Raw genomic sequence first — 27,892 nt, forward strand, 5'->3', positions numbered from 1 at the left:
CCGACCTGACTGAGAACGCGCAGAGTGAGAGAGGCGGGAAGGGGAGGAGACAGAGTTAAGATTGACAGACAGAGCAGAGAGCAGCCTCTGATCTTCCAGCTCCGCCTCCAGCTTTCTGCAGCCGCCAATTTCAATCCGTTTTCCGACAATAGAACCGAAACACAGCGCTCCGCACAAACTCTTACAGACTCGGAATTCATCTTCAAGGCTTCCAGGAATCAGAAGCTTTTAAATAAGGTCCCGTTACAATTAACAATCGCGAATATTCCCGCCTAAATACAGCCCCTTCCCTGTTAATCTCAGAACTTGTTCCATCTCCCCACACTTCCTCTCACAGACGGGTTCAGCAGTTTACAAACACCTTATTCCAGCTGATTTGGAGAATGTGGAGTTTGGGGTTTGAGTTGTGAGGCGGGGTATCTCCGCCAGTGTCACCGTCTCACAGGCTCTCTCTGAATCTGTGAAATGACAATGACCAGGAACTGAGACTGGAGCCGAAAACATCCCCAGTTACAGTGAGACCCGGGCCGGACATCCCATTCTCTGTGTTTTATTGCAGACACTGGGGGAGGGGTGGGTGCAGCCAATGTCAGCAAGTCACCAGGGATCCTGGCTTCATGTTCAATGATTTCTGTCTGAAATCTGAGCCCGGCCCCGGGACAGGGATCATTTGATTCGGGGATCAGCTCTTTTCTGAGAGGCGTGGGTGGCTCTGAGAAGAGCCTTTGGGTTCAGGTGTTTACAAGTTGCACTTTTTATTTACTTTTTGGATGCTGCTTTCTTGGGTTTTGCTGATTTGGCCTTGGCCCTCGGTTTTTCCACTTTTTTGGCCGCCTTCACCTTTGCGCCTGAGGCCTTCTTGGGGCTCTTGGGCTTCTGCGCCGCTGCCTTCTTCCCAGCCGCCGCTTTTGCTGCCTTTTTTACTGTTGGCGCCTTCTTGGTGCTCGTTTTCTTGGCGGGAGATTTCTTGGCTGCTGGTTTCTTGGTCAGAGATGTCTTGGCTGCTGGTTTCTTGGCTGGAGATTTCTTGGCTGCTGGTTTCTTGGCTGGAGATTTCTTGACTGCTGGTTTCTTCACCTCGCTTCCCACTTTCCCCTGGTTTTCCTTCTTAGCGCCTTTGAAGGAGCCCGAGGCGCCCGTGCCTTTGGTCCGCACCAGGAAGCCATTTGTCACATTCCTCTTGATACTGAACCTGATCTGGGACCCGCGCTTCTCCACATCCACGCCTTTGGCCGCCAGAGCCTTCTTTATCGCGGCCAGGGACATCCCTTTGCGATCGCTGCCATCGGCCACAACCTTGAGGATCTGTTCGCCCATCGTGGAACCGGCTGGCTTGGAGCGGGGAGCCGCCACCTTCTTTTTACTGGGAGCCTTGGTTTGAGCGGCGGCGGCAGGAGGGGCCGTTTCGGCGGCTGCAGTGTCAGTCATGTCCGCGACTCTGTGGAAAATCTCTCTGACAGTCAGAGCTCGGTCAGAAATGAAACGGGAGGCGGCGGCACAGAGCAACTTAAAGGCAGCGAGCGGACGGGGCGGAGACATCCTGCTGTCAGCTCCCCGCCCCTCCAGCCTCTCTGTGTTTCTCTCTCCTCATTAACTGTCCGATTCCAATTCAACCCGGGCCCTCCAGATTCCCAGACTGGCCTCTTTCTGTCCCGAAGACCGGGATGTTTGTTGTCGAGAAGGTTTCATCCGAATTGAAGGCAGCAATTTGGATTTAAACCCGTTTCATTGCTGCACTGATCGCGCTCTCTCAACCGATCGCGGACATTTTCTCTGTTTTTCGACTAAAATTTGAATTAAGCTTGACGTTTAATTCCCACTTTAGACCTGAGCAGGGGAGCAGGACGATCCTGTGACAGGGAAATCTTTGAATTTTACACAAGAGGGACTCTGGAATCCGGCGATGAGACGGACACACAAACACAGTGACATTAGTCTCACCGGCCCGCCCCTTTAACACACTCTCATCACACTCTGAAAGTGAGTTGTTAGGTGACTGAACAGTCCAATACGGGAATTACAGTCTCTGTCACAGGTGGGACAGTTAGTCTTTGACGGTAAGGGAGGGTGGGACTAGTTTGCCGCACGCTCTTTCCGCTGCCTGCGCCTATTTTCTGCACGCTCTCGGCGATGAGACTCGACCGCTCAGACCCTCCCGGATGCACTTCCTCAACTTAGGGCGGTCTTTGGCCAGGGACTCCCAGGTGTCGGTGAGGATGTTGCACATTATCAGAGAGATTTTGAGGGTAACCTTGTAACGTTTCCTCTGCCCACCTTGGGCTTGCTTGCCGTGTAGGAGTTCTGAGTAGAGCGCTTGCTTTGGGAGTCTTGTGTCAGGCATGCGAACAATGTGGCCTCTGTCATGTATCTCACATTACTGTATATAACTGTATCTTACCATGCTATACATGACTGTAACTGGATATGACCTGTAACAATAAGCATACCTTACCACCAGGGGTGCACTTGCAGGAGACACTCCATACCTGTCCCACTGAGGTATATAAAGGGAGGTCTCAGGCATGTGCAGCACTGGAGAGCTGTGAATTAAAGGTGCAGGTCCTGAGTGACCTTGACTTCAGCATGCGTCTCGTGCAAGTCAGTACATTAGAGTCAGGACTTAACAGTGGCGACTAGTTACAGGATCACAGAATCCACAGAATGGCTACCAACAGCTCAGATGAGAAATACAATGCTGGAGACAATTGGGATGACTTTATAGAAAGGCTCCAGCAAAGCTTTGTGACCAAAGACTGGCTGGGCGACGATAAGGCAGACAAGAGAAGAGCCCATCTCTTGACCAGCTGTGGCTCGAAAACATATGCTTTAATGAAAAACCTGCTGGCACCGAAGAAACCAGCAAACAAGTTGTTTGAGGAGTTGAGCACACTGGTGCGAGACCACCTGAAGCCAGCGAGCAGCCTACACATGGCCAGACACAGGTTCTACAACTACAGATGCTGTGTGGACCAAAACATACCCGACTTGATGGCGGAACTTCGGAGGCTGGCTAGTTCATGTGAGTTCCCTGATGAACTAAGGAGAGAAGTACTGAGAGACTTTTTTATTGAAGGAATAGGCCATGCAGGCATATTCCGAAAGCTTATAGAGACTAAGAACTTGACTCTAGAGGCAGCAACATTGGTCTCATAGACATTCTTGGCAGGCGAAGAAGAAACGAAGCTGATCTATACTTCGGGTAGTACAACCAACGAGGCATCGGAACAAGGGATTCACATTGTGAAACAAACTGCTACCCCCACACACAGACAAAGGCATGAGAGCAGGCCTTCAACAGCAGACAGTGGTGCCAGAAGCCATCAAAATCAAGGGCCACTTGAACGGCCGATCACACCTCATCAATCCACAATGCAAGCAATCAACAACAGGTTGAGAGAAGCTCAAGGGAGATCAGCCAGACGCAGCTCATCCTTCGGAAACAATGGAAACGGTCTGTGTTGGAGATGTGGGGGAAGGCACTCAACCAGGGTGTGTCGATTTCAGCATGCTGTTTTCAGAAACTGCAACTACATTGGCTCGCATGTCAGAAAAACAGCAGCTCAGCTGGTATGCAAATTGGAAAGGTCGAAAAGCGGACCAGAAGATGGTTGGAATAGTGCACGGGACGCCAAGGTACAGCGGGTTAACATGATCAATGTCCACTGTTCTTACACCAAGTTGCCTCCAATTACGATGAGGGTTCTACTCAATGGGATACCCGTCAACATGGAGCTGGACACAGGGGCCAGTCAATCCCTCATGAGCGTTCAACAATTTGAACAGCTGTGGCCGCACAAAAGCAACAGACCAAAACTCACAAAGATCGACACCAAACTAAGGACCGATAGTAAATAAATCATCCCAGTCCTTTCCAGCGCCATGCTCTCGGTCACACACAAAGGGATGGTGAATCGACTTTCCCAGTGGATTGTCCCTGGGGATCTCCCAGCCTTGTTAGGAGAAGCTGGCTAGCAGAACTTAATTGGAAATGGGATGATGTTCACGCCATGTCGTCAGAGGAACGAACCTCCTGCTCAACAGTTCTAAGCCGTTTTGAACATCTCTTTCAGCAGGTGTGGGCACCTTCAAAGGGGTAAAGTTAAAATTTACATCACACAGAATGCCAGACTGGTCCATCACAAGGCTAGAACTGTACCTTATGTGATGAGGGAAAAGATTGAAAATGACCTGGACCAGCTTCTGCGAGAAGGCATAATTTCTCCCGTGGAATTCAGCGACTGGGCAAGCCCCATCATCCCCGTCATGAAGCCTGATGGATCCGTGTGAATCTGTGGGGATTACAAGTCTACCATAAACAAAGTCTCCCTACAGGACCAATACCCACTTCCCAGAGCGGAGGACCTATTTGCCACGTTGGCTGGAGGAAAACTTTTCTCGAAACTTGCCCTCACATCTGTATATATGACGCAAGAACTGACCGAAGAGTCTAGGTTACTCACCACCATCAACACACATCGAGGCCTTTTTGGGTACAATCGATGCCCATTCGGCATCAGGTCGGCAGCTGCTATATTCCAGCGCAACATGGAGAGTCTGCGCATGTCCATTCCGGGGACGGTTGTGTTTCAAGATGACATACTCATCACGGGCAGGGACACCGACTCTCATCTCCGCAATCTTGAGGAAGTACTAAGTCGATTGGATCGGCTAGGCCTAAGAGTTAAGAAACCCAAGTGTCTGTTTCTCACACCTGAGGTTGAATTTTTGGGCAAAAGGATTGCCGCTGATGGAATCCGCCCAACCGAATCCAAAACTGAAGCGATTCACCTAGTACCCAGGCCCCGGAATATCTCAGAACTGCGCGCCTTTCTGGGCTACTCAATTACTTTGGGAACTTTATGCAGAACTTGAGCACACTGCTGGAGCCTCTCCATGTGCTACTCAGAAAGGGGTGCGATTGGTTTTGGGGGGACACCCAAGAACGCGCCTTCAATAAGGCACACAACCTTCTATGTTCCAAGAGTGTTTTAGCTTTTTTTAACCCAGGTAAAAAGTTAGTCCTTACTTGTGATGCATCAGCGTACGGGGTCGGGTACATTTTACAGCACGTCAATGATGCGGGTAAATTGCAGCCCGTTGCTTATGCCTCCAGGTCACTTTTGCGGGCGGAGCGCGGGTATGGTATGGTTGAGAAGGAGGTGCTCGCGTGCATGTACGGTGTCAAAAAGATACACCAATACCTTTTCGGGGCCAAGTTTGCATTAGAAACCGACCACAAACCCTTCAAGTCCCTACTATCGGAGTGCAAGGCAATCAACGGCAATGCCTCGGTGCGCATTCAGCGGTGGGCACTCATGCTGGCGGCTTACGACTACACGATAGGGCACAGACGAGGCACAGACAACTGTGCCGACGTGCTTAGCAGGCTACCCCTGGCAACCATAGAAGGGTCCGACGAACAGGACTGTGAGATGGTCATGGCATCAATGCCTTTGAATCCACAGGTTCGACCATGATGTCTCGCCAAATCAGAGCCTGGATGACCAGCGACCTCACGTTATGTCTAGTTAAAAGATGCGTTTTAATTGGTGACTGGGCAGAGGCTCGCGATGCCTGCCCTGAGGAGGTCAAACCCTTCCATAGGTGCATGCATGAACTCTCAATACAGGCAGACTGCCTGATGTGGGGCAGCTGAGTAGTTATACCCTTACGAGGTGGGGAGGCATTTGTCCAGGAGCTCCATCGTGAACACCCGGGGATCGTCCTTATGAAGGCCATAGCCAGATCTCATGTCTGGTGGCCTGGCATTGATGCAGACTTGGAGCTCTGCGTCCGTTGGTGCACCATTTGTGCCCAACTCAGTAATGCCCCCAGGGAGGCCCCCCTTAGCCCCTGGCCCTGGCCCACCAAACCGTGGTCACGGGTGCATGTGGACTATGCAGGCCCATTCATGGGCAAAATGTTCCTTGTAGTCGTTGATGCATTTTCAAAATGGATCGAGTGCACCATTTTAAACTCGAGCACCAACTCCACCACTGTGGAGAGCCTTAGAACCATGTTTGCAACGCACGGCATTCCTGACATATTGGTCAGTGATAATGGTCCGTGCTTCACCAGTGCAGAATTTCACAATTTTATAGTTGACCACGGTATAAATCACGTTAAGATGGCACCTTTTAAGCCAGCCTCCAATGGCTAGGTGGAGTGTGCAGTGCAGATCATTAAAGAAGGCATGCTCAGAATCCAAAGTGCCATGCTGCAGAGCCACCTGTCGTGACTGCTGCTGGCATACAGATCTCGTCCGCATTCATTGACTGGGGTTCCCCTCGTGCAACTATTGATGAAATGAACCTTAAAGACCAGGCTCTCGTTAGTCCTCCCAGACATGCATGAAACTGTTGAGGCTGAGCATCAAAAGCTAACTGAGTACCATGACCGAAATTCGAGGGGGAGGTGGAATGAGATAGGGGACAAAGTGTTTGTGCTAAACTATGGCCGGGGTCCCAAATGGCTTGCAGGGACAGTAACAGACAAAGAGGGAAACAGGCTGCTGGTTATACAAATGGACAATGGCCAAACCTGCCAGAGGCATGTTGACCAAGTAAAAAGTAGATTCACTGATAACACTGAAGAACCAGAGGCAGACTACAATGTGGAACTCACACCACACCTAGTGGACAGACAGGTGGAACAACCTGAGGAAAGGGCAGTCTGAACAGACAGCCCAGACGAGATACCAGCAATCACGCCGAATGAAACAGACAGCCCAGGCGAGATACCAGCAATCGCACCTAACGAACACAGGCACCAAGGCAAACAACTGAACCACAACTAAGACGCTCCACGTGAGAGTGCAGACCACCTGAGAGACTGAATCTATAAAGGCAATAAGACCTTGGGGGAGGGTGATGTCATGTATCTCACATTACTGTATATAACTGTATCTTACCATGCTATACATGACTGTAACTGGATATGACCTGTAACAATAAGCATACCTTACCACTAGGGGTGCACTTGCAGGAGACACTCCACACCTGTCCCACTGAGGTATATAAAGGGAGGTCTCAGGCAAGCGCAGCACTGGAGAGCTGTGAATTAAAGGTGCAGGTTATTGAGTGACCTTGACTTCAGCATATGTCTTGTGCAAGTCAGTACATTAGAGTCAGGACTTAACAGCCTGCCCAGCGGAGCTGGTCGAGTGTGGTCATTGCTTCGATGCTGGGGATGTTGGCCTGATTGAGGACGCTAACACTGATGCGTCTGTCCTTCCAGGGGATTTGCAGGATCTTGTGGAGACATTGGTGGCATTTCTCCAGCGATTTCCATCAAGATCAACGCTCCGGCACTGGACAATGTGGACCACTTTCCATACCTTGGGAGCCTATTATCAGCAAGGGCAGACATTGACAACAAGATTCAACACCGCCTGCAGTGCGCCAGTGCAGCCTTCAGCCACCTGAGGGAAAGAGTGTTCAAAGATCAGGCCCTCAAATCTGCCACCAAGCTCATGGTCTACAGGACTGTAGTGATACCCGCCCTCCTGTGTGGCTCAGAGACGTGGACCATATACAGTAGACACACATTATCACTCACACAATGTTGACATCTGCACATTCACAACACAAACTGTCCCAGATTTACAGCTCCCAGCACAGGGTTTCCTCTCCGCTCAGCTTGTGCTGACGATTCTCGGGGTTAGTTGTAGTTTCCCAGCTCAGTAAATGTTAAACACTCTGAGGCTTGCATTCCTTACAGTGTTTGGTTCCTGCCCCTGAATCTGGGGAACACTCACCACAGAGGCTGGCTAAACTCATATCTGCTTTAAGTTGTTATAGTGTTCGCATGCAGAAATATGTTTGATTTTTCTGAAAATATATATTATGTGCTCATTGCCCCACCTCTTTGTCTCTCTCTCCTCCTAAGCTGAGAGACATTTAACAGTAACTGGTGCCCTATCCATCCCATCCTTATCACCCAGAGATTGCTATCTGAGAGAACGGCAGATATAGACACCCTAAATACGCGAACTGTGTCTCCATATTACGCTCAATACTTGTATCACGCATTCATGTACCGTTTCAGCGAAAGATAGAGAGAGACAGGCACAGTATCAATCTTACACTTTGTATTGGTATCCCGGTCTTACACTCAGTAACAGTGCCACACTGTCATGTGTAGCACCAGGGAGAGAATAGAGACAGTATCAGGGTTGTACTTCCAATAGTGTTTCCACATCACGCTAAATAACAATATCCCGCCTTGCCAAACAGTACAAGAGAAAGGGGGATAGCAACACAGAGAGAGATGGGGAGAGGGGGGAGTGGGGAGAGCGGGGAGTGGGGCAGAGGACTGAGTGAGAGACAGGGGAGCGCGAGGCAGGGCGGTGAGACACAGAAACATGCACAGTATCAGTTCCAGACTGACCTGTGAGGTCCGGTTTATCCTGAAAGATCCCATTGGAGAGACAGAAGATGCAGTCCCCTCTCTCACTGATATTGTACCACAGACAGACACATTATTAATCCCACACTGCGGGACAGTGTCAGAGAGTGAGAGAAACAAGGTCCCACATTTAACCCTCGCTTGCCTGTTGTACTCTCTGTAATCTTGCAGCTCAGGGCCGTTCGGTATTACTCTCAGTGACCGAGTGTTTCACTCTGATTAAATTAAACTGGGACTGTTTCTGTCAGATATTAACTCCTGCACAGTCCCAGCAAACACTCCTACTCTGCCGTCCCTCCGATGTTTCTGCAGGATTGCTTTGTGAGGACGGGCTCACGAAGAGAAAAAAACCTTGCACGGAATGATCCCAAATTGAGCATCTCAAAGGGGCAAGGCCCCCAGCTTTAAACATTCTCTGTCCTTGCCCCCCAGGCCCAGTTCCTTTGCTCAGATTCTGATAAAAGTAAATCAGGAAAAGTTCACGTTGATTTTTAAAGGCTGAATTATTGCAGAGAGCTGCGCAAGCGCGGTTAAGCCCCGCCCCCGTGTCGATTTCCAGTGAGCAGAAGAGCACATGCGCCCTCCCCTCCCCCAGCCCTGCCTGTGAGCGCCATTCACTCAGTGAGCGGAAGAAGATGGTTTAAACAGCCGGGAATGAAGACACCGCGGTCTCGGGGTAAGGCAGCGAGCAGCAGCCTCCTTACAGCAGCACATCGCTTTGGGAGCGTGTCCGCAGATGGGCTCAGAGATCGGCACTGAGTCCGGGGGAAGTTCAGGGGAAGTGGGGGTCTGTGTGTAACAGGCGAAGTGGAGCAAGAACTGGTCTCAGTGCGTGGAGTGAGTGGGGGAAGGGAGAGGCCATTCTCGGGCTGTGTGTGGACAGCGTGTGTCCCGGGTAAGGGAGACAGAATGGGAAGGATCTGCTGTTTACAATCATTGCTGCTTTCTCCCTGCAAACCAGTAGTGAACGTTCCTGCTTTAGTTCCAGTCTCACCGTGTTTGTTGTCATTGGACAGTGAGCGGTGGAAGCAGAGCCGGACACTGAGGATTTATACAAGGAGCATCTATTGCAGGCACCGGGTGAGAAATGTGAAAGACACGTTTTAAACAGCGGCTCTTTGTTTCTGGTTGAACGGTTAGTGCCCTGGGAGAGGGGAGCAGCAATCTGAGCTGTGTAAAAGTCCGTGCCCCATCGGGTCGTCCCATTCCTGAAGCAGGGCAGGGGTTGGGTTGTGTCTGGATGTCAGTAAATTGCTGTAAATCTGCCCAACACACTTGGTGTGCAGAAGCTGAGTACTGCAGTGGAGTCAGACACTGACATTGTTTGTATCGCTGGCTTTTCTTTGTGAATGTTCATAACGAATATTAATTGAACAATTACATTCATCACTTTAGTATTTTCTACTTCTCCTGTTCTTGAATGATCAGAGATACCATTTCTTCCTACAGGCAAGGAATTGAAGGTACAGGAACAAATGTGAAGTTTCTGCCACCTGAGACATAAGGAACAGTGCAACTGGCTCCTTGTACACACAGTAGGTACGGTATTACTCAGAGGACGAAACCAGGGAATTGTTGATGGGGTACATGGAGATGCCAGAAACTCTGACCAAATATTTTGAATCAGGCTTTACGGGAGAGGAGACTAAAAATATCCCACCAGTGGATAGTCAAGGGGTTATGGGGGGTGGGGGCTATATCACAATCACTAATGAGGTGGTAAATGCCCTGGACCTGATGGCTTGCATCCTAGGGTCTTGAGAGAAGTAGTGGCAGGGATAGTGTATTCATTGGTTGTAATTTACCAAAATTCCCTGGATTCTGGGGAGGTCCCAGCAGATTGGAAAACTGAAAATGTAACACCCCTTTTTGAAAAAGGAGGCAGTCAAAAAGCAGGAAACTATAGACCAGTTAGCCTAACATCTGTGGTTGGGAAAATGTTGGAGTCTATTATTAAAGCGGTACCAGGACATTTGGAAAAGCATAATTCAGTCAGGCAGAGTCAGCATGGATTTGTGAAGGGGAAGTCATGTTTGAAAAATTTGTTGGAGTTCTTTGAGGATGCAACGAACAGGGTGGATAAAGGGAAACCAGTGGATGTGGTGTATTTGGACTTCCAGAAGGCACTTGACAAGATGCCACATAAAAGGTTACTGCACAAGATAAAAGTTCATGGGATTGGGGGAAATATATTAGCATGGATAGAGGACTGGCTAACTAACAGAAAAGTGAGAGTCGGGATAAGTGGTCATTCTCTGGTTGGCAACCCGTAACTAGTGGGGTGCCGCAGGGATCAGTGCTGGGACCCCAACTTTTTACAATCTATATTAATGACTTGGAAGAAGGGACTGGATGTAACGTAGCCAAGTTTGATGATGATACAAAGATGGGAGGAAAAGCAATGCATGAGGAGGACATAGACAGGCTATGTGAGTGGGCAAAAATTTGGCAGATGGAGTATAATGTTGGAAAGTGTGAAGTTATACACTTTAGCAAAAAAAAAAATCAAACAGCAAGTTATTATTTAAATGGGGAACAATTGCAAAGTGCTGCAGTACAGCAGGATCTGGTGCATGAAACACAAGGTTAGTATGCAGGTACAGCAAGTGATCAGGAAGGCCAATGGGATCTTGGCCTTTATTGAAAAGGGGATGGAGTATAAATGCAGGGAAGTTTTGCTACAGTTATACAGGGTAGTGGTGAGGCCATACCTGGAATACTGTGTACAATTTTGGTTTCCATATCTAAGAAAGGAGAAGGTTCACTAGGTTGATTCCGGAGATGAGGGCGTTGACTTATGAGGATAGTTCAGTAGGTTTGCCTCTACTCATTGGAATTTAGGTGATCTTATCAAAACATATAAGATTATGAGGGGGCAGAGAAGATGGTTCCACTGATAGGGGAGACTAGAACTAGGGGGCATAATCTTAGAATAAGGGGCCACCCATTTAAAACTGAGATGAGGAGAAATTTCTTCTCTGAGGGTTATAAATCTATGGAATTTGCTGCCTCAGAGAGCTGTGGAAGCTGGGTCATTGAATACATTTAAGACAGAGATGGACAGTTACTTAACCGATAAGGAAATAAGGGCTTATGGGGCACGGGCAGGGAAGTGGACCTGAGTCCATGATCAGATCAGCCATGATCGTATTAAATGGCGGAGCAGGCTCGAGGGGCCGTATGGCCTACTCCTGCTCCTATTTCTTATGTTCTTAATATCAATTCCACACTCATAGACAGCAGAAGTAGTCAGTCCCGCAATGATCCCAATTTCCAGATATACATTTTCAATCTAGCAAGCAAACAGAGCAGGAGAGACAGAAGTTGTTAACATTTCACCATAACTCAGTACTGTTCACAGGTAGATACATCAATCCCAGTCAAAATACACACTCATTATCAGCCTGAAAGGCACAATGTTAATCTCACAATAGTGCAGCCATAGTGACAAATTAACTATCAGAGAGAATAGACAAATAGTATCTGAAAGGTATAGAATAAATCCACATCATAAGGTTCAGACTGAAAGATATAGAATGTATCCCGCCATCACTAACAGTACCAGAGCCTGTCAGATACAGAGTGAATCCCACACTCACTGTACCAGAGACTGAGAGATACAGAGTGAATCCCACACTCACTGTACCAGAGACTGATAGATAGAGTGAATCCCACACTCACTGTACCAGAGACTGATGGATACAGAGTGAATCCCACACTCACTGTACCAGAGACTGATAGATACAGAGTGAATCCCACACTCACTGTACCAGAGACTGATAGATATAGAGTGAATCCCACACTCACTGTACCAGAGACTGATAGATACAGAGTGAATCCCACACTCACTGTACCAGAGACTGAGAGATACAGAGTGAATCCCACACTCACTGTACCAGAGACTGAGAGATACAGAGTGAATCCCACACTCCCTGTACCAGAGACTGAGAGATACAGAGTGAATCCCACACTCACTGTACCAGAGACTGAGAGATACAGAGTGAATCCCACATTCAATGTACCAGAGACTGAAAGATACAGAATGTATCCCGCAATCACTAACAGTACCAGAGACTGAGAGATACAGAATGAATCCCAGACTCACTCACTGTACCAGAGACTGAGAGATACAGAGTGAATCCCAGACTCACTCACTGTACCAGAGACTGAGAAATACAGAATGAATCCCGCACTCACCGTACCAGAGACTGAGAGATACAGAATGAATCCCAGACTCACTCCCTGTACCAGAGAATGAGAGATACAGAATGAATTCCATACTCACTGTATCAGAGACTGAGAGTTACAGAATCAATACCACCTCCATAAACTGTACCAGAGACTGAGAGATACAGAGTGAATCCCACACTCACTCACTGTACCAGAGACTGAGAAATACAGAATGAATCCCACACTCACTGTACCAGATACTGAGAGATACAGAGTGACTCCCACACTCACTCACCGTACCAGAGACTGAGAGATACAGAATGAATCCCAGACTCACAAACTATACCAGAAGCTGACAGACATTGAACGAAGTCAACACTTGCATTAAGTGGCAAATACCGATTAAAGCACGATTAATCCCACACTCAACTATTTACAATCTATATTAATGACTTGGATGAAGGGACCGAGTGCAATGTAGCCAAGTTTGCTGATGATGATATAAAGATGGGTGGGAAAGCAAGTTGTGAGGAGTACACATAAAATCTGCAAAGGGATATGGACAGGCTAAGTGAGTGGGCAAAAATTTGGCAGATGGAGTATAATGTGGGAAAATGTGAGGTTATCCATTTTGGCAGAAAAAATAGAAAAGCAAATTATAATTTAAATGGAGAAAAATTGCAAAGTGCTGCAGTACAGAAAGACCTAGGGATCCTTGTGCATGAAACACAAAAATTAGTATGCAGGTACAGCAAGTAATCAGGAAGGCAAATGGAATGTTGGCATTTATTGCAAGGGGAATATAGTATTCCCCTTGCATTAAATGTACACCAGAGAATTCCTGCTACATCTGTACAGGGTATTGGTGAGGCCACACCTGGAGTACTGTGTACAGTTTTGGTCTCCATATTGAAGCAAGGATAAACTTGCAATGGAGGCAGTTCAGAGAAGGTTCACTAGGTTGATTCTGGAGCTGAGGGGGTTGACTTATGAAGATAGGTTGAGTAGGTTGGGCCTGTACTCATTGGAGTTCAGACGGATGAGAGGTGATCTTATTGAAACTTATAAGAGCTTGACAAGGTGGATGCAGTGAGGATAATTCCACTCACAATTTAAGAATAAGAGGCCACCCATTTAAAACTGAGATAAGGAGGGATTTCTTGTCTGAGGGTTGCAAATCTGTGGAATTCTTTGCCCCAGAGAGCTGTGGAAGCTGGGTCATTGAATATATTTAAGGCGGAGATAGACAGATTTTAGAGTGATAAGGGAATAAAGGGTTATGGGGAGCTGGCAGGGAAGTGGAGCTGAGTCCATGATCAGAAAAGCCTTGATCTTATTAAATGGCAGAGCAGGCTCAAGGGGCCAAATGGCCTACTCCTGCTCCTATTTCGTATCTTGTTCTTATGTTGTTAATGTGATAATTACCAGATAAACTGTTTTTGTTATGTTGATTGATGGATAAATATTGCCAGGACAACAGGGATACCTCCTTTGCTCTTCTTCAAAATAGTGCCATAGGATCTTTTACGTCCACCAGAGATAACAGGCGGTGCCTTGGTTTAATGTCTCATCGGAAAGATAGCATCTCCCTCAGCACTGCACTGGAGTGTCAGCCTAGATTTTGTGCTCAAGTCCCTGGAGCGGGACTTGAACTCATAACCTTCTGACTCAGAGGTGAGAGTGCTACCCATTGAGCCATGGCTGAATCCTCTGCTAAGGGAAATAGGTCCTTGCTATCCACTCTATCCAGGCCCCTCATAATTTTATACACCTCAATGAGGTTCCACCTCTACATCCTGTGTTCCAAAGAAAACAACCCCAGCCTATCCAATCTTTCCTCATAGCTAAAATTCTCCATTCCAGGCAACATCCTCGTAAATGTTTTTACCCTCTCTGGTGCAATCACATCTTTCCTGTAATGTGGTGACTTGAACTGCACGCAGTACTCTTGCTGTAGCCTAAATAGTATTTTATACAGTTCAAGCATAACCTCCCTGCTCTTACATTCTGTGCCTAGGCTAATAAAGGCAAGTATCGCAAATGCCTTCTTAACCAGCTTATCCACCTGTGCTGCTACCTTCAGGGATCTGTGGACATGCACTCCAAAGTCCCTCTGTTCCTCTACACTTCTCAATGTCCTACCATTTAATGTGAATTCCCTTGTCTTGTTAGCCCTCCCCAAATGCACTACCTCACACTTCTCCGGATTAAGTTCCATTTGTAACTGTTCTGCCCACCTGACCAGTCCATTGATATCTTCCTGCAGCCCATTACCCTTTGCTTTCTACCTCTGAGCCAATTTTGGATCCAACTTTGCCTTGGATCCCATGGGCTTTTATTTTGGTGACCAGTCTGGCATGTGGGACCTCATCAAAAGCCTTGTTAAAATACATATACACTCCATCAAATGCACTACCCCCATCGACCCTCCCAGTTACCTCTATGGCAGATCTATCCAGTTAGTTCCACTCCCCTGATCTTTCCCAATAGCTCTGCAAATATTGTCCCTTTAGTATTTATCCAATTCACTTTTGAAAGTTACTATTGAATCTGTGTCCACCACCCTTTCAGGCAGTGCATTCCAGATTGCAACAACTCGCTGCTTATAAAATGTTTCCTCATGTCGCCTCTGCTTCTTTTGCCAATCACCTTATTCTGTCTCCTCAGGTTACCAACCCTTCTGCCACTGGAAAAGTTTCTCCTTGTTAAAATTGTTCATGATTTTGAGAACTTTAATGAAATCTCCTCTTAAACTTTTCTGCTCTGAGGAGAATAACTGCAGCTTCTCCAGTATTGCCACATAACTGAGGTCCCTCATCCTTGATACCATTCTAGTAAATCTCTTCTGTACCCTCTCTAAAGTGTATACATCCTTCTGAAAGTGTGGTGCCCACAATCGAACACAATGTGCCAGCTGAGGCCTAACCAGTGTTTTATAAAGGTTTAGTATAACTAAACATCAAATGCTGATATTTCTGTGATGGAGTTTAGACGGGCGAGGTTTATCCAGTCAGTTGGATGTGAGCTGAAACATGTGTATTTGGAGCGATGAGACAGGGACACACTGTGTAACTGGGCACAGACACTCTGCACAGCCCACACATCACTTGTTTCCCACTTGGTGCAAAAGGAATATATTAATTGTAACAATTCATTTGACTTGACTTTAAATCGTTAAATTTATAAATGTAGTCACGCTTCTCTAATTTATTTATTAACTCAGATTCACGGTCTCGTTTTATTTCTTCCTCTGAGCCCCTCAACTTCATCTGGCGGCGTAATGTTGGCGAGGGGTGATTGATTGCCCTGGGAACCAACAGGAAGAGAGCTCAGAGGCCGGAGGGCTCAGGGAGCGGCGTGTTCTGCAACCAATCGTGGTGCTCGAGGGGCGGCCTGACAGGTGAGTCAATGTGAACCCCTGTTAAACAATTTATCTTTTAATAGTTAAATTGAGATTTCTTTTGTGAACAAAACAGTTTAACATTTGTCAGTATTTTGTTTTCCTGGAGTTCCTATCATGAGTTTCAGACACTTCAGTGCCATGTGGACCAGGTGTTTAAAAGTCATTTATTTCCTTTTTAGTTCAGTGAACAGGGTAGCTAGAGAAACGATTTCCTCTGGTGAAAGGGACAGAACCTTAAAATTAGAGCTAGGCCGATTAAGGGTGATGCCATGAAGCACTTCCTCACACAAATGTTTCTCCTGACTGAAGAGTCTCGAACTAGGGGGTCATAGTCTCAGGATAAGGAGTCGGTCATTTAAGATTGAGATGAGGAGGAATTTCTTCACTGTGAATCTTTGGAATTCTCTATCCCAGAGGGCTGTGGATGCTCAGTCTTTGAGTATTAACAGGGCTGAGATCAATAGACATTTTGACACTTTGATAAGGTCCCACATGGCAGACTAGTCATGAAAGTAAAAGCCCATGGGATTCAGGGAAAAGTGGCAAGTTGGATCCAAATTGGCTCAGAGGCAGGAAGCAAAGGGTAATGGTTGATGGGAGTTTTTGTGACTGGAAGGATGTTTCATGTGGGACTCCCAGGGCTCAGCACTAGGTCCCTTCCTTTTTGTGGTATACATCAATGATCTAGACTTGAATATAGGGGATATGATTAAGAAGTTTGCAGATGATACTAAAATCGGCTGTGTGGCTGATAATGAAGAAGAAAGCTGCAGACTGCAGGAAGATATCAATCAACTGGTCAGGTGGGCAGAACAGTGGCAAATGGAATTTAATCCAGAGAAGTGTGAGGTAATACATTTGGGGAGGGCTAGCAAGGAAAGGGAATACGCATTAAATGGTAGGACACTGAGAAGTGTAGAGGAACAAAGAGACCTGGGAGTGCATGTCCACAGATCCCTGAAAGTAGCAGGCCAGGTAGATAAGACAGTTAAGAAGGCATACGGAATGCTTGCCTTTATTAGCCGAGGCACAGAGTACAAGAACGGGGTTATGCTTGAACTGTATAAAACACTAGTTAGGCCACAGTTAGAGTACTGCGTGCAGTTCTGGTCACCACATTACAGGAAGGATGTGATTGCACTGGAGAGGGTACAGAGGAGATTTACGAGGATGTTGCTGGGAGTGGAGAATCTTAGCTATGAGGACAGATTGGATAGACTGGATTTGTTTTCCTTGGAACAGAGGATGCTGAGGGGAGACCTCATTGAGATGTATAAAATTATGAGGGGACTCGATATAGTGCATAAAAAGGGCCTATTTCCCTCAGCAGTGGTCAACATCCAGGGGGCATAAATTTAACGTAATTTCTAAAGGTTTAGAAGGGATTTGAGGGTAAATTTCTTCCCGCAGAGGGTTGTGGGGGTCTGGAACTCACTGCCTGAAAGAGTGGTAGAGGCAGAAACCCTCACCACATTTAAAAAGTACTTGGATGTGCACTTGAAGTGCCGTAACCTGCAGACCTAGAGCTGGAAAGTGGGATTAGGCTGGATAGCCTCTTGTTGGCCGGCACAAACACGATGGGCCGAAATGGCCTCGTTCCATGCTGTAAGGTTCTATGATTTTAAAGGAATCAAGGGATCTGGGAATAGTGCGGGAAAGTAGAGTTGAGGTCGAAGGTCGGCCTTGATCTTATTGACTGGTAGAGTTGGCTCGAGGGGCCATATTGCCTACTCTTTCCCTTATTTCTTATGTTCTTAAAGGGTAGTGGAAATCCGTAACTCTGTTCCCCTAAAATTGAGGCTGGGGGCCAGTTGAAAATTCCAAAACTGAGATTGATGAATTCTTCTTAGGCAAGGGTATTAAGGGCGATGGAACCAAGGCAGGTAGACGGAGTTAAAATACTGATCAGCCACGATCGAATTGAATGGTGGAACATGCTCCAGGGGCTGAATGGCCTATTCCTGTTCCTATGTTCCTACTTACAGTGATGACTTTTGTAAACAGCTTTTTGGAAGGGGAGGATATGCAGACAGGATTAAACCTGGGTCCTTCCTGTTCCTAGGACTCAGTCACATTGGGCGGTGCCTTTACCCACTGAGTCATTGGGAGTAGGCTCCAGTTACCCTGCTGGAAAATGCACGTGTGAGGCCTCAGGTGAGGACAGTGGAATAGCCCGTCGACACTCACTGTCGAGGTTCACGCATAGAGATTGGGCACATGGGTCACATATTTGAGAGAAACTGGTGAGTGTAAAACTGAACCCAGCCAGAGTCAGCGCCTTCAGGGGAGGAGAGGGAGGGGAATCAGTGAGTGTAGAACTGAACCCAGTCAGAGTCAGCACCTTCAGGGGAGGGGAACCAGTGAGTGTAGAACTGAACCCAGCCAGAGTCAGCACCTTCAGGGGAGGAGAGGGAGGGGAACCAGTGAGTGTAGAACTGAACCCAGCCAGAGTCAGCACCTTCAGGGGAGGAGAGGGAGGGGAACCAGTGAGTGTAGAACTGAACCCAGCCAGAGTCAGCACCTTCAGGGGAGGAGAGGAAGGGGAACCAGTGAGTGTAGAACTGAACCCAGTCAGAGTCAGCACTTTCAAGGGAGGAGAGGGCGATGGAGGGGAACCAGTGAGTGTAGAACTGAACCCAGCCAGAGTCAGCATCTTCAGTGAGAAGGAAAAAGTGTTGGAGGTGGTATAATGGGTTTGAATTTTAGCACAGGGAGTAGGGAGAGTGTGTGACGGTGATTTACAGCTGTGGAGAAACCAGAGAGGAATGTGTGTACCATAGAAACTAGAATTGTCCGATCTGAATTTCTATCCTGTCCTTAGTGATGATTTTGGAAACTCCTTTTACAGGGTATTAGAAGGGGAGGGTTTGCAGATGGGAAACTCGAACCAAGCATCACATCAAGATGTAACAGTCACTCGATTCACCACAACCTGAATATCATCATCCTTTGAATGTGGAAGGAGAAATGTTTGTCTGTTCTGTCTGTGGGAAAAGATTTCAAACATCAGTGTGACTGGAAAAGCACCGAGACATGCACAATCGAGTGAGAGTGTTCCAGTGCACTGACTGTACAGCTTTAACTAGTTACACAGCCTGAAAAAATATCACACCATTCATAGCGGGAAGAAACCGTACACGTGTTCTGTGTGTGAAAGAGGCTTCAACTGATCATCCAACCTGGAGAGACACAAGGTCATCCGCACCACGGAGAAACTGTGGAAATGTAGGGATTGTGGGAAGGAATTCCATTACCCATCTCAACTGGAAATTCATCGACGCAGTCACACTGGGGAGAGGCCGTTCACCTGCTCCATGTGTGGGAAAGGATTTACTCACTCATCCAACCTCACTGTACACCAGCGGGTTCACACTGGGGAGAGGCCGTTCACCTGCTCCATGTGTGGGAAGGGATTCACTTGTTCATCTCACCTCACTGATCACCAGCGAGATCACGCCAGAGAGAGACCGTTCGTCTGCTCTGTGTGTGGGAAAGGATTCATGAAATCATCTCACCACCTGAGACACCAGCGCACTCACACTGTCGAGAGGCCATTCACCGGCTCCGTGTGTGGAAAGGGATTCACTAATTCACCCCACCTTCTGGCTCACCAGCGAGTTCACACTGTCGAGAGGCCGTTTACCTGCTCTGAGTGTGGGAAGGGATTCACTCAGTCATCCCACTTCACTGCACACCAACTTGTTCACACCAATAAGAGACCGTTTAAATGTTCTGTCTGTGAGAAGAGCTTTAAAAGCAGAAATGATCTGATGGTACACCAATGCATTCACACTGGGGAGAGGCCGTTCACCTGCTCCATGTGTGGGAAGGGATTTACTAGTTCATCCAACCTGCTGACCCACCAACGCACTCACACTGGGGAGAGGCCGTTCACCTGCTCTGTGTGTGGGAAGGGATTCTCTGAGTCAGCCAGCCTCACTGCACACCAAGTTGTTCACACCAATGAGAGACCGTTTAAATGTTCTGACTGTGAGAAGAGATTTAAAAGCAGAAATGATCTGATGAGACACAAACGCACTCACACTGGAGAGAGGCCATTCACCTGCTCCATGTGTGGGAAGGGATTCACTCGATCGTCCCACCTGCTGAGACACCAGCGAGTTCACAAGTGACTGCAGGGGTTGGATTCTGCTCTTATTGCAGCTGTTAATCACATCCAGGACTGAACCATGTTCATTCTGATTGTTGGGCTTTGTTTTCCCTGGAACTGAGCTGGAGGTTAATTTTATGGATATCTGACAAATAAATCAGCTTTGGTTCAAACACACAGTGTGTTGATTCCTTGATGTCTCCAAGATAAGAGGAGACTAATCGATATCCTGTTACCGACTGTTCCATTTTTGGGCCTTATCTCCTTTGTTCAATGAAGACTTGTCCTTATGTAGCACCTCACATGACCTCAGGACCTCCCAAAGTGCTTTGCAGCCAATAGGATACAACAACATCAAAGTACATTTGAAGTGCATTCACCATTGCAATGTAGGAAGTGCGGCAGACAATTTGCACACAGCAAGCTGCCACGAACAGCGATGTGATACTGGCCAGATAATCTGTTTTAGTGATATTGGTTGAGGGATGATGGAGCCTCAATTGAGCGATTCATCCGAAAGATGGCAACACAGACAGTGCAGTAATCCCTCAGTACTGCATTGGAATGTCAGCCTAGATTTTGTGCTCAAGTATCTACAGGTGGACTTGAACCCACAACCTACTGACTCAGAGACGAGAGTGCTACCACTGAGCCACAACTGACACCCGATCATTACTCACGATTATTTCAGTTCTCATTCCTTCGGTTACTCTCATGGACAAACCCTAGATTTCTATATCTTTCAGATTGTCACTCCTAGCCTTGGTATCCAGGGAAGGTATCGGTAACACATCCATGTACCTGCCCTGGGAGTGTTTGATGGGACAGTGTGGAGGGATCTTTACTCTGTATCTAACCCGTGCTGTACCTGCCATGGGAGTGTTTGATGAGACAGTGTAGAGGGATCTTTATTCTGTATCTAACCCGTGCTGTACCTGCCCTGGGAGTGTTTGATGGGACAGTGTAGAGGGAACTTTATCTGTATCTAACCCGTGCTGTACCTGCCCTGGGAGTGTTTGATGAGACAGTGTAGAGGGAGCTTAACTATGTATCTAACCCGTGCTGTACCTGCCCTGGGAGTGTTTGATGGGACAGTGTAGAGGGAACTTTATCTGTATCTAACCCGTGCTGTACCCGCCCTGGGAGTGCTTGATGAGACAGTGTGGAGGGAGCTTTACTCTGTATCTAATCCATGCTATACCTGCCCTGGGAGTGTTTGATGGGACAGTGTAGAGGGAACTTTATCTGTATCTAACCCGTGCTGTACCCGCCCTGGGAGTGCTTGATGAGACAGTGTGGAGGGAGCTTTACTCTGTATCTAATCCATGCTATACCTGCCCTGGGAGTGTTTGATGGGACAGTGTCGAGGGAGCTTTACTCTGTATCTAACCCTTGCTGTACCTGCCCTGGGAGTGTTTGATGACACAGTGTAAAGGGAGCTTTAATCTGAATCGAATCCATGCTGTAACTGACTGGAGAGTGCCTCAGGCAGACACTAGATGCTCAGAATACCCCAATCCCCAATGCTGATATCCACCACCTCGATGAGAACATAATTTAACCCAAAGATAAGAGAAACCCATCAGTTCCTCCCCCGGACACAGATCCGGAGGAACAGTGAGTGTCCTGAACATTGTTGTACAGTGTGCTCGATAGTTCCTCCCTGGGTCTGAGCCTTTTGGTGATGATTTGAATTTGATGCCATCGAGTTACTGACTCACCGACTGGTGGAAATAGTTTTCCTCATTTACCTGATCACATCTTGAACACCTCCCTCAGATCACAAATTAAGTTATTTAGTTATCAGGGACTTGTTACCAATACCTTTCCTGGATACCAAGGCTAGGAGAGACACTCTGGGAAGGTATGGGGAGCTGGGCTTTGTACATGAGAATAACCTTTGTTCTAATGAAAAGATCCCAGTTTCTCCAATCTCTCCCGATAACTAAAGCCTCTCTTCCCTGGTAACATCTCAGTGAATCTCCGCACCCTCTCCATGGCCTCGTCATCCCTCTGGTGTAAGATGTACAAAAGCTGACAAAATATTCTAACTGCAGCCTAACCAATGATTTGTTCAGGTTTACATATCCTCTGCCCATTTATACACTACACCCTTATGTATAAAACCTAGGATCATGTGCTTTTTTAACCACTTTATCAACATAAAATGGCTAAAATACATTGACTTAAATGTGTATTATAGGAAAGAGAAGTTTAGTCTAAGTTAGAAACTCAAACAATCGATTCACTGCAGACAGGTCACCATGGCAACACTGATAAGACATTCCATTTACTGAACCCATTTGTTGGAATCTGTAATCAGATCAGGGGAAAGAACAGGTTTGTCTGTTAGTAACCACAATATAAGCTTAAACCAGAGTGAGGAATAGAATAGGTTAGATTAGAATGTGTGATGTGTAGATCTATAATTGTGAAACTATAAGAAATAACAACTAACAGCAGGCAGGGTAGTTTAGGGTTAATGAGAAAATTATTGAAGAAAAGTAACCACTGGGAACCAGGGAAAGTGTTCTTGTAAATCACAGATTAGAGAAGTTCCAGCTGTCCTTTCCCAGCTTCCTGCCCAAACCCAGCAGAGAAGACACAGAAGAGTCAATGCCAGAGGTGGATCACTGCAGGGTATAAAAGTGAGGGGAGACTGATGTAAGGGAGCAGTCAGGACTGGAGACACCAGAGATCAAATTCTGGGCACCCGAGGTTCCATCCAGTGGGCTGATCTCGTGTCAGTTACTGTGGACACGCGGGACTTGCATGTTTACTCTGATTGATGGATCAATACAAGATATGGAAGAGGACAGAGAATCTGTTCATCATATATTTCTTAATAAGGTATTAATGTTGCTGATAGTCTCAAACCTACTAATTAATTAAACATGGTATTAGCTACAATCAAAGCAAACATCATGTCAAGATCTGACAGTCACTCCATTCAGCAGGACCTGAATATCATCAGTCTTTGAATGTGGAAGGAGAAATGTTTGTCTGTTCTGTCCATGGCAAAAGATTTCAAACATCAGTGTGACTGGAAAAGCACCGAGACACACACCCGAGTGAGATTGTTCAAGTGTACTGACTGTGGAAAGAGCTTTAACCAGTTATGCAGCCTAACAAAAATGAGGCTTCAACTGATCATCCAATCTGGAGACAAGGACTCCCGTACCACAGGGAAACCGTGGGAATGTGGAAAGGGGTTTAATTACCCATCCCAGCTGGATATTCAGTGACGTATTCACACTGGGGAGAGGCCACTCACTTGGTCCATGTGCAGGAAGGGATTCACTCTGTTATCCAAGCTCCAGACGCACAAGCGAGTTCACACGGGGGAGAGACCGATCACATGCATTGAGTGTGGGAAGGGATGACTTCAATCATCCCATCTTCTGACACACCAACTTATTCACACTGTTGAGACTTCATTTCAATGTTCTGACTGTGAGAAGAGCTTTAAAAGCACAAAGGATCAGCTGATGCACCACGTACTCACACTGAGGAGACCATTCACCTGCAGAGTGTGGGAAAGGATTCACTCAGTCATGCTCTCTGTTCAGACACCAGCGAATTCACACTGAGGAGACCATTCACCTGCTCCATGTGTGGGAAGGGATTCACTCAAACATGCTCTCTGCTGAGACACCAGCGAGTTCACAACTAACTGCAGCATTTTGGATTCTGCTGTTTTTTGCTGCTGTTAATCACATCCTGGACTGAATCATGCTCACTATGGAAATCATGCTTTATTTCTGCTGATATTAATAACCCCTATAACTGGGCTTGAGTTTAATATTCTGTTTAAATATTAAATAAATCAGCTTTTTTTCAAACCGTGTGTTGAATATTTGATTTCTCCATGATAAGAGACTAATTGATGTTCTGTTACCCACTGTTCCATTTGTGGACCTTTTCTTACTCTAGATTATTTCAGTTGTCATCTAGTTCTCATTCTACCACATCAAATCCCAAGCTTGTTGTGGGTGTGAGAGACTGAACTGTAGTGTCTCACTTTACACTCCTCTGAAGTTCTGTTGATCTATCCTTTGTAGACCTATCTTGCATAAGATTTTAAATCTGTTATTTTCTGTACCATTTAACCCTTTTTGGATCTGATTTTTTTTTAAACTCCTCCACACATATTGCATGTGAGACCCTTTGAAATGTTCTGATCTTTGTAACTCTCATTGCTGATCTGGAATGATTGAATCTCTTGTTACTAACATACCTTGCACTATTTCTTTAATCAAGATCATTGTTTCAAATACTTCCTTTATCAGGTCATTAGATCCTCCATTGATCCATGTCAATAAACCTTGGTTCAGGCTGGGGTTTGGGTGTAGGTTTAGGGTTAGTGGTTGGGGCTATTTGTGGATAGTCAATACGATGTTCGGTTTACGAGTTAGTGATTAAGGTTAGAAACCACAATTGACAGCACCGTGTTACTAGACGCATCGATTTTAATTTCATTTTTTTTAAACCTCACGCAGACAAGTCACAAAACAGCCTCATGAATTGTTCATTCCAGGAACCTTCTTTCTGACCGAGTCCACTTTCCTCCAATTCTTTCACATCTCGACATTTCCGACAGAAAAAAACATCAGGGACATTAGACTTTGGGATTTTGGGACAAGAACAGTCAGATCCAGATGTTGTGCTGGTTACATCCAATTATTGGCCTGTCTGAAAAGGGCTTCTGACAATAACCTGTCACCAGGCCCCACCAGTCCCCGTCTAATTCCACCGTCACAACTTCGTCCATTACCCATCTTCCGCCCTCACTACAGCTGGATTCACAACCACAACCATTCCCCATACTGAGGCTCTCCCATTCCCATTTTGTAGTCTCAGTGTAAGTGGTCCCTGGATTTGGTGTCTCAGTTAAGTGGTCCTGGATTTGGTGTCTCAGTGTTAGTGGTCCCTGGATTTGGTGTCTCAGTGTAAGTGGTCCTAGACAGACTAGAAGGAATCTTTCCCCCAGCCACAATGACGTCACAGAGATTGTCCATGGGGTTTAAATCTCTGGCGGGTTTGTGATTTAACAGCACTTCTTCACTGGGACTGAGGCAAACCCACAGCCCAGCAAAGTGTTTCGCACAGAATGATCCCACACAAATCTATTCCCCACTAACACTGTCCACATTCATTCACCAGAAACAGCCCAGTGCCCGTGGGTAACCACCCAACGTCTGACTTCAGTTAAACACACAATTCAAAACATTGTAAAGAGTAAACAAACCTCATTATAGTTAGCAGAATCTATTCGTGGTCAGTGTACCCCCTCACCCAAGAATAGTCCAGATAAATGGATCATTTTCAGATGGGCAAACTGTAACTTGTGGAGTGCCACAGGGATCAGTGCTGGGAGCTCAACTATTTACACTTTATATTAATGACTTGGATGACGGGACCGTGTGTAATGTAGCCAAATTTGCTGATGATACAAAGACAGGTGGGAAAGCAAGTTGTGAAGAGGACACAAAGAATCTGCAAAGGGATATAGATAGGTTAAGTGAGTGGGCAAAAATTTGGCAACTGGAGTATAATGTGGGAAAATGTGAAGTTATCTACTTTGGTCGGAAGAATAAAAATTATTTTAATGGAGACTACAAAATGCAGCGGTAGAGAGGGATCTGGAGGTCCTTCTACATGAAACACAAAAAGCTCACATGCAGATACAGCAATTAATTCGGAAGGCAAATGGAATGTTCACCTTTATTGCAAGGGGATGGAGTATAAAAGCACGGAAGTCCTGCTACAACTGTATAGGGCATTGGTGAGACCACACCTGCAGTACTGCGTACGGTTTTGGTCTCCTTATTTAAGGAGGGATATACTTGCATTGGAGGCAATTCAGACAAGGTTCACTAGATTGATTCCTGAGATGAAGGGGTTGTCTTATGATGAAATGTTGGGCAGGTTGGGTTTATACTCATTGAAGTTTAGAAGAATGAGAGGTGATCTTATTGAACCATATAAGATTCTGAGCGGGCTTCACAAAATGTTTCCACTCGTAGGGAATCTAGAACTAAGGGGCATAGTTTCAGAGTAAGGGGTCGGATATTTGAAACAGAGATGTGGAGGCTGGGTCATTGAATATATTTAAGATTGAGATAGACATATTTTTGAACGATAGGGGAATCGAGGGTTATGGGGAGCAGGCAGGAAAGTGGAGTTCCCACATTCAGAACATTTAAAAGGTCTCTCATCAGTGTGATCAAGTTGGTCTGTAGTGAGTTGGGATGAACAAGTGAATCTCTTCCCACACACGGAGCAGGTGAATGGTCTTTATTGCGAGCTCGCTGGCATGTCAGCATGCTAGACAATTGAATCACATTCAACATAAGGGGCAGTTGAACAGCCTCTCCCTAGTTTTCAGCGGGATAGTTAATTGAATCCCTTCCCACAGTCCCCACATTTCCACGGTTTCTCCGTGGTGTGGGTGTCCTTGTATCTCAGGTTGAACGATCAGTTGAAGCCTCGTCCACACACACAACACGTGTACAGTTTCTCCCGCTGTAAATGGTGCGCTGTTTTTCAGGATGTGTAACTGGTAAAAGCTCCTTCCACAGTCAGTGCACTCGGGTGTGTGTGTGTGTCTCGGTGCTTTTCCAGTCACACTGATCTTTGAAATCTTTTCCCACAGACAAACATTTATTCTTCCACATGCAAAGTCTGATGATAGTCAGGTCTTGATGAATCGAGTGACTCGGTCAGAACATGAGGTGATGTTTTGTTTGTGTTTCTCGTTTGCAAATCATCCCGTTCTGATTCTCTGTAAAGGGAGTTTACAAAATACATCACTGTAATTATTAATAGAAATTCAGAACAGACAATTTTAGTTTCTACAGAACATTTTTTACTCTCTTGTTCCCCAAAGCTGTAAATCCCCATCCCACACACTCTCCCTCCTCCCTGTGCTAAACTCCAAACCCATCGCACCATCTCCATCATTTTATCCTCCGCTCCCAGTTTTCTCCCTCCCTCTACTCTGGCTGGATTCAGCTCTACAGCTCCTGTGTGCAGAATGAGAATAAAAGCAATGAACTGATGATTTTCTCTGCTGGACACTGGGCTTATTTTGATGGACCAATAGGGTGATACTGTGTTACCCCAGGGTCACCAGACAAGAATCAGAACAAGGCTTCCTTTCAGGGGCCACTAATATGGGGAGAAACATGTCGTCCAATCAAAGTGACAGAGACCCTGAAGCCCCGCCCACTCTTTGTTCCTGCCCAAAGTACTGCGCAGTCGTAGTGAGCCCCGCCCTGTCCAAGCTGGCGGCCTGTGAGCCCGCTCTCCCGGGCGGTCACTGACAGGGCCCCCACCGGGAGGTAAACACGGGGCCTGTGGGCTCTTATTTGGCACCTCAGGCCCACACCAGGTGTTTATAAAGCTTCTAAACCCACCCACAGGACCAATCCATCCCCTGCACCCACAATCTGATAATTCTTATCCCAAGTAATATCGATACTATCTTGTTTGCTGCTACATTGGCAGAATCCTCTTCTATAGTGAAGACAGAAGCAATGTACTCATTTAAAACCTCAACCATGCCCTCTGCCTCCACACGAATATCTTCTTTTTAATCCCTAACCATCCCTTGATTAAGGGGACAGATCAGACAGCGGTTCTGAAACAAACACTGCGGCCCGATAAGCCAATCAGCTATTTATGCAGAATGTTAAACCCCAGCCTGGAACAGCAGTTTACAAAAGCCCTGACTGTGAGTCCAGGATAGAGACTCTCAACATTCTCTCCTCCTGGTTCCTGGCCCAGGGAAAGGCCGCGCA

General features: G+C 46.6%; 1 protein-coding gene and 1 long non-coding RNA gene across 3 annotated transcripts in view; one reads left to right on the forward strand and one right to left on the reverse strand.

Annotated features, from left to right (window-relative positions):
• The window catches only part of LOC139273676 (zinc finger protein 271-like), an 83,047-nt gene extending 59,174 nt beyond the window's left edge, over positions 1–23,873 (forward strand). Inside the window, exon 3 of the mRNA XM_070890713.1 lies at positions 19,263–23,873. Within this exon, the coding sequence (XP_070746814.1) occupies positions 19,263–20,112 (850 nt within the window). The 3' untranslated portion in view covers positions 20,113–23,873. The remainder of the gene's footprint in view (positions 1–19,262) is intronic.
• Positions 23,874–26,372: 2,499 nt separating this feature from the next.
• LOC139273683 (uncharacterized) overlaps positions 26,373–27,892 on the reverse strand; it is a 75,654-nt gene continuing 74,134 nt past the window's right edge. For both annotated transcript variants that reach the window (XR_011595288.1, XR_011595287.1), the window contains one exon: positions 26,373–26,874. This is a non-coding gene — a long non-coding RNA (uncharacterized lncRNA). The remainder of the gene's footprint in view (positions 26,875–27,892) is intronic.

The sequence above is a fragment of the Pristiophorus japonicus genome, chromosome 9, assembly GCF_044704955.1.
Source record: "Pristiophorus japonicus isolate sPriJap1 chromosome 9, sPriJap1.hap1, whole genome shotgun sequence".
In the NCBI taxonomy this organism is placed as follows: domain Eukaryota; kingdom Metazoa; phylum Chordata; class Chondrichthyes; family Pristiophoridae; genus Pristiophorus; species Pristiophorus japonicus.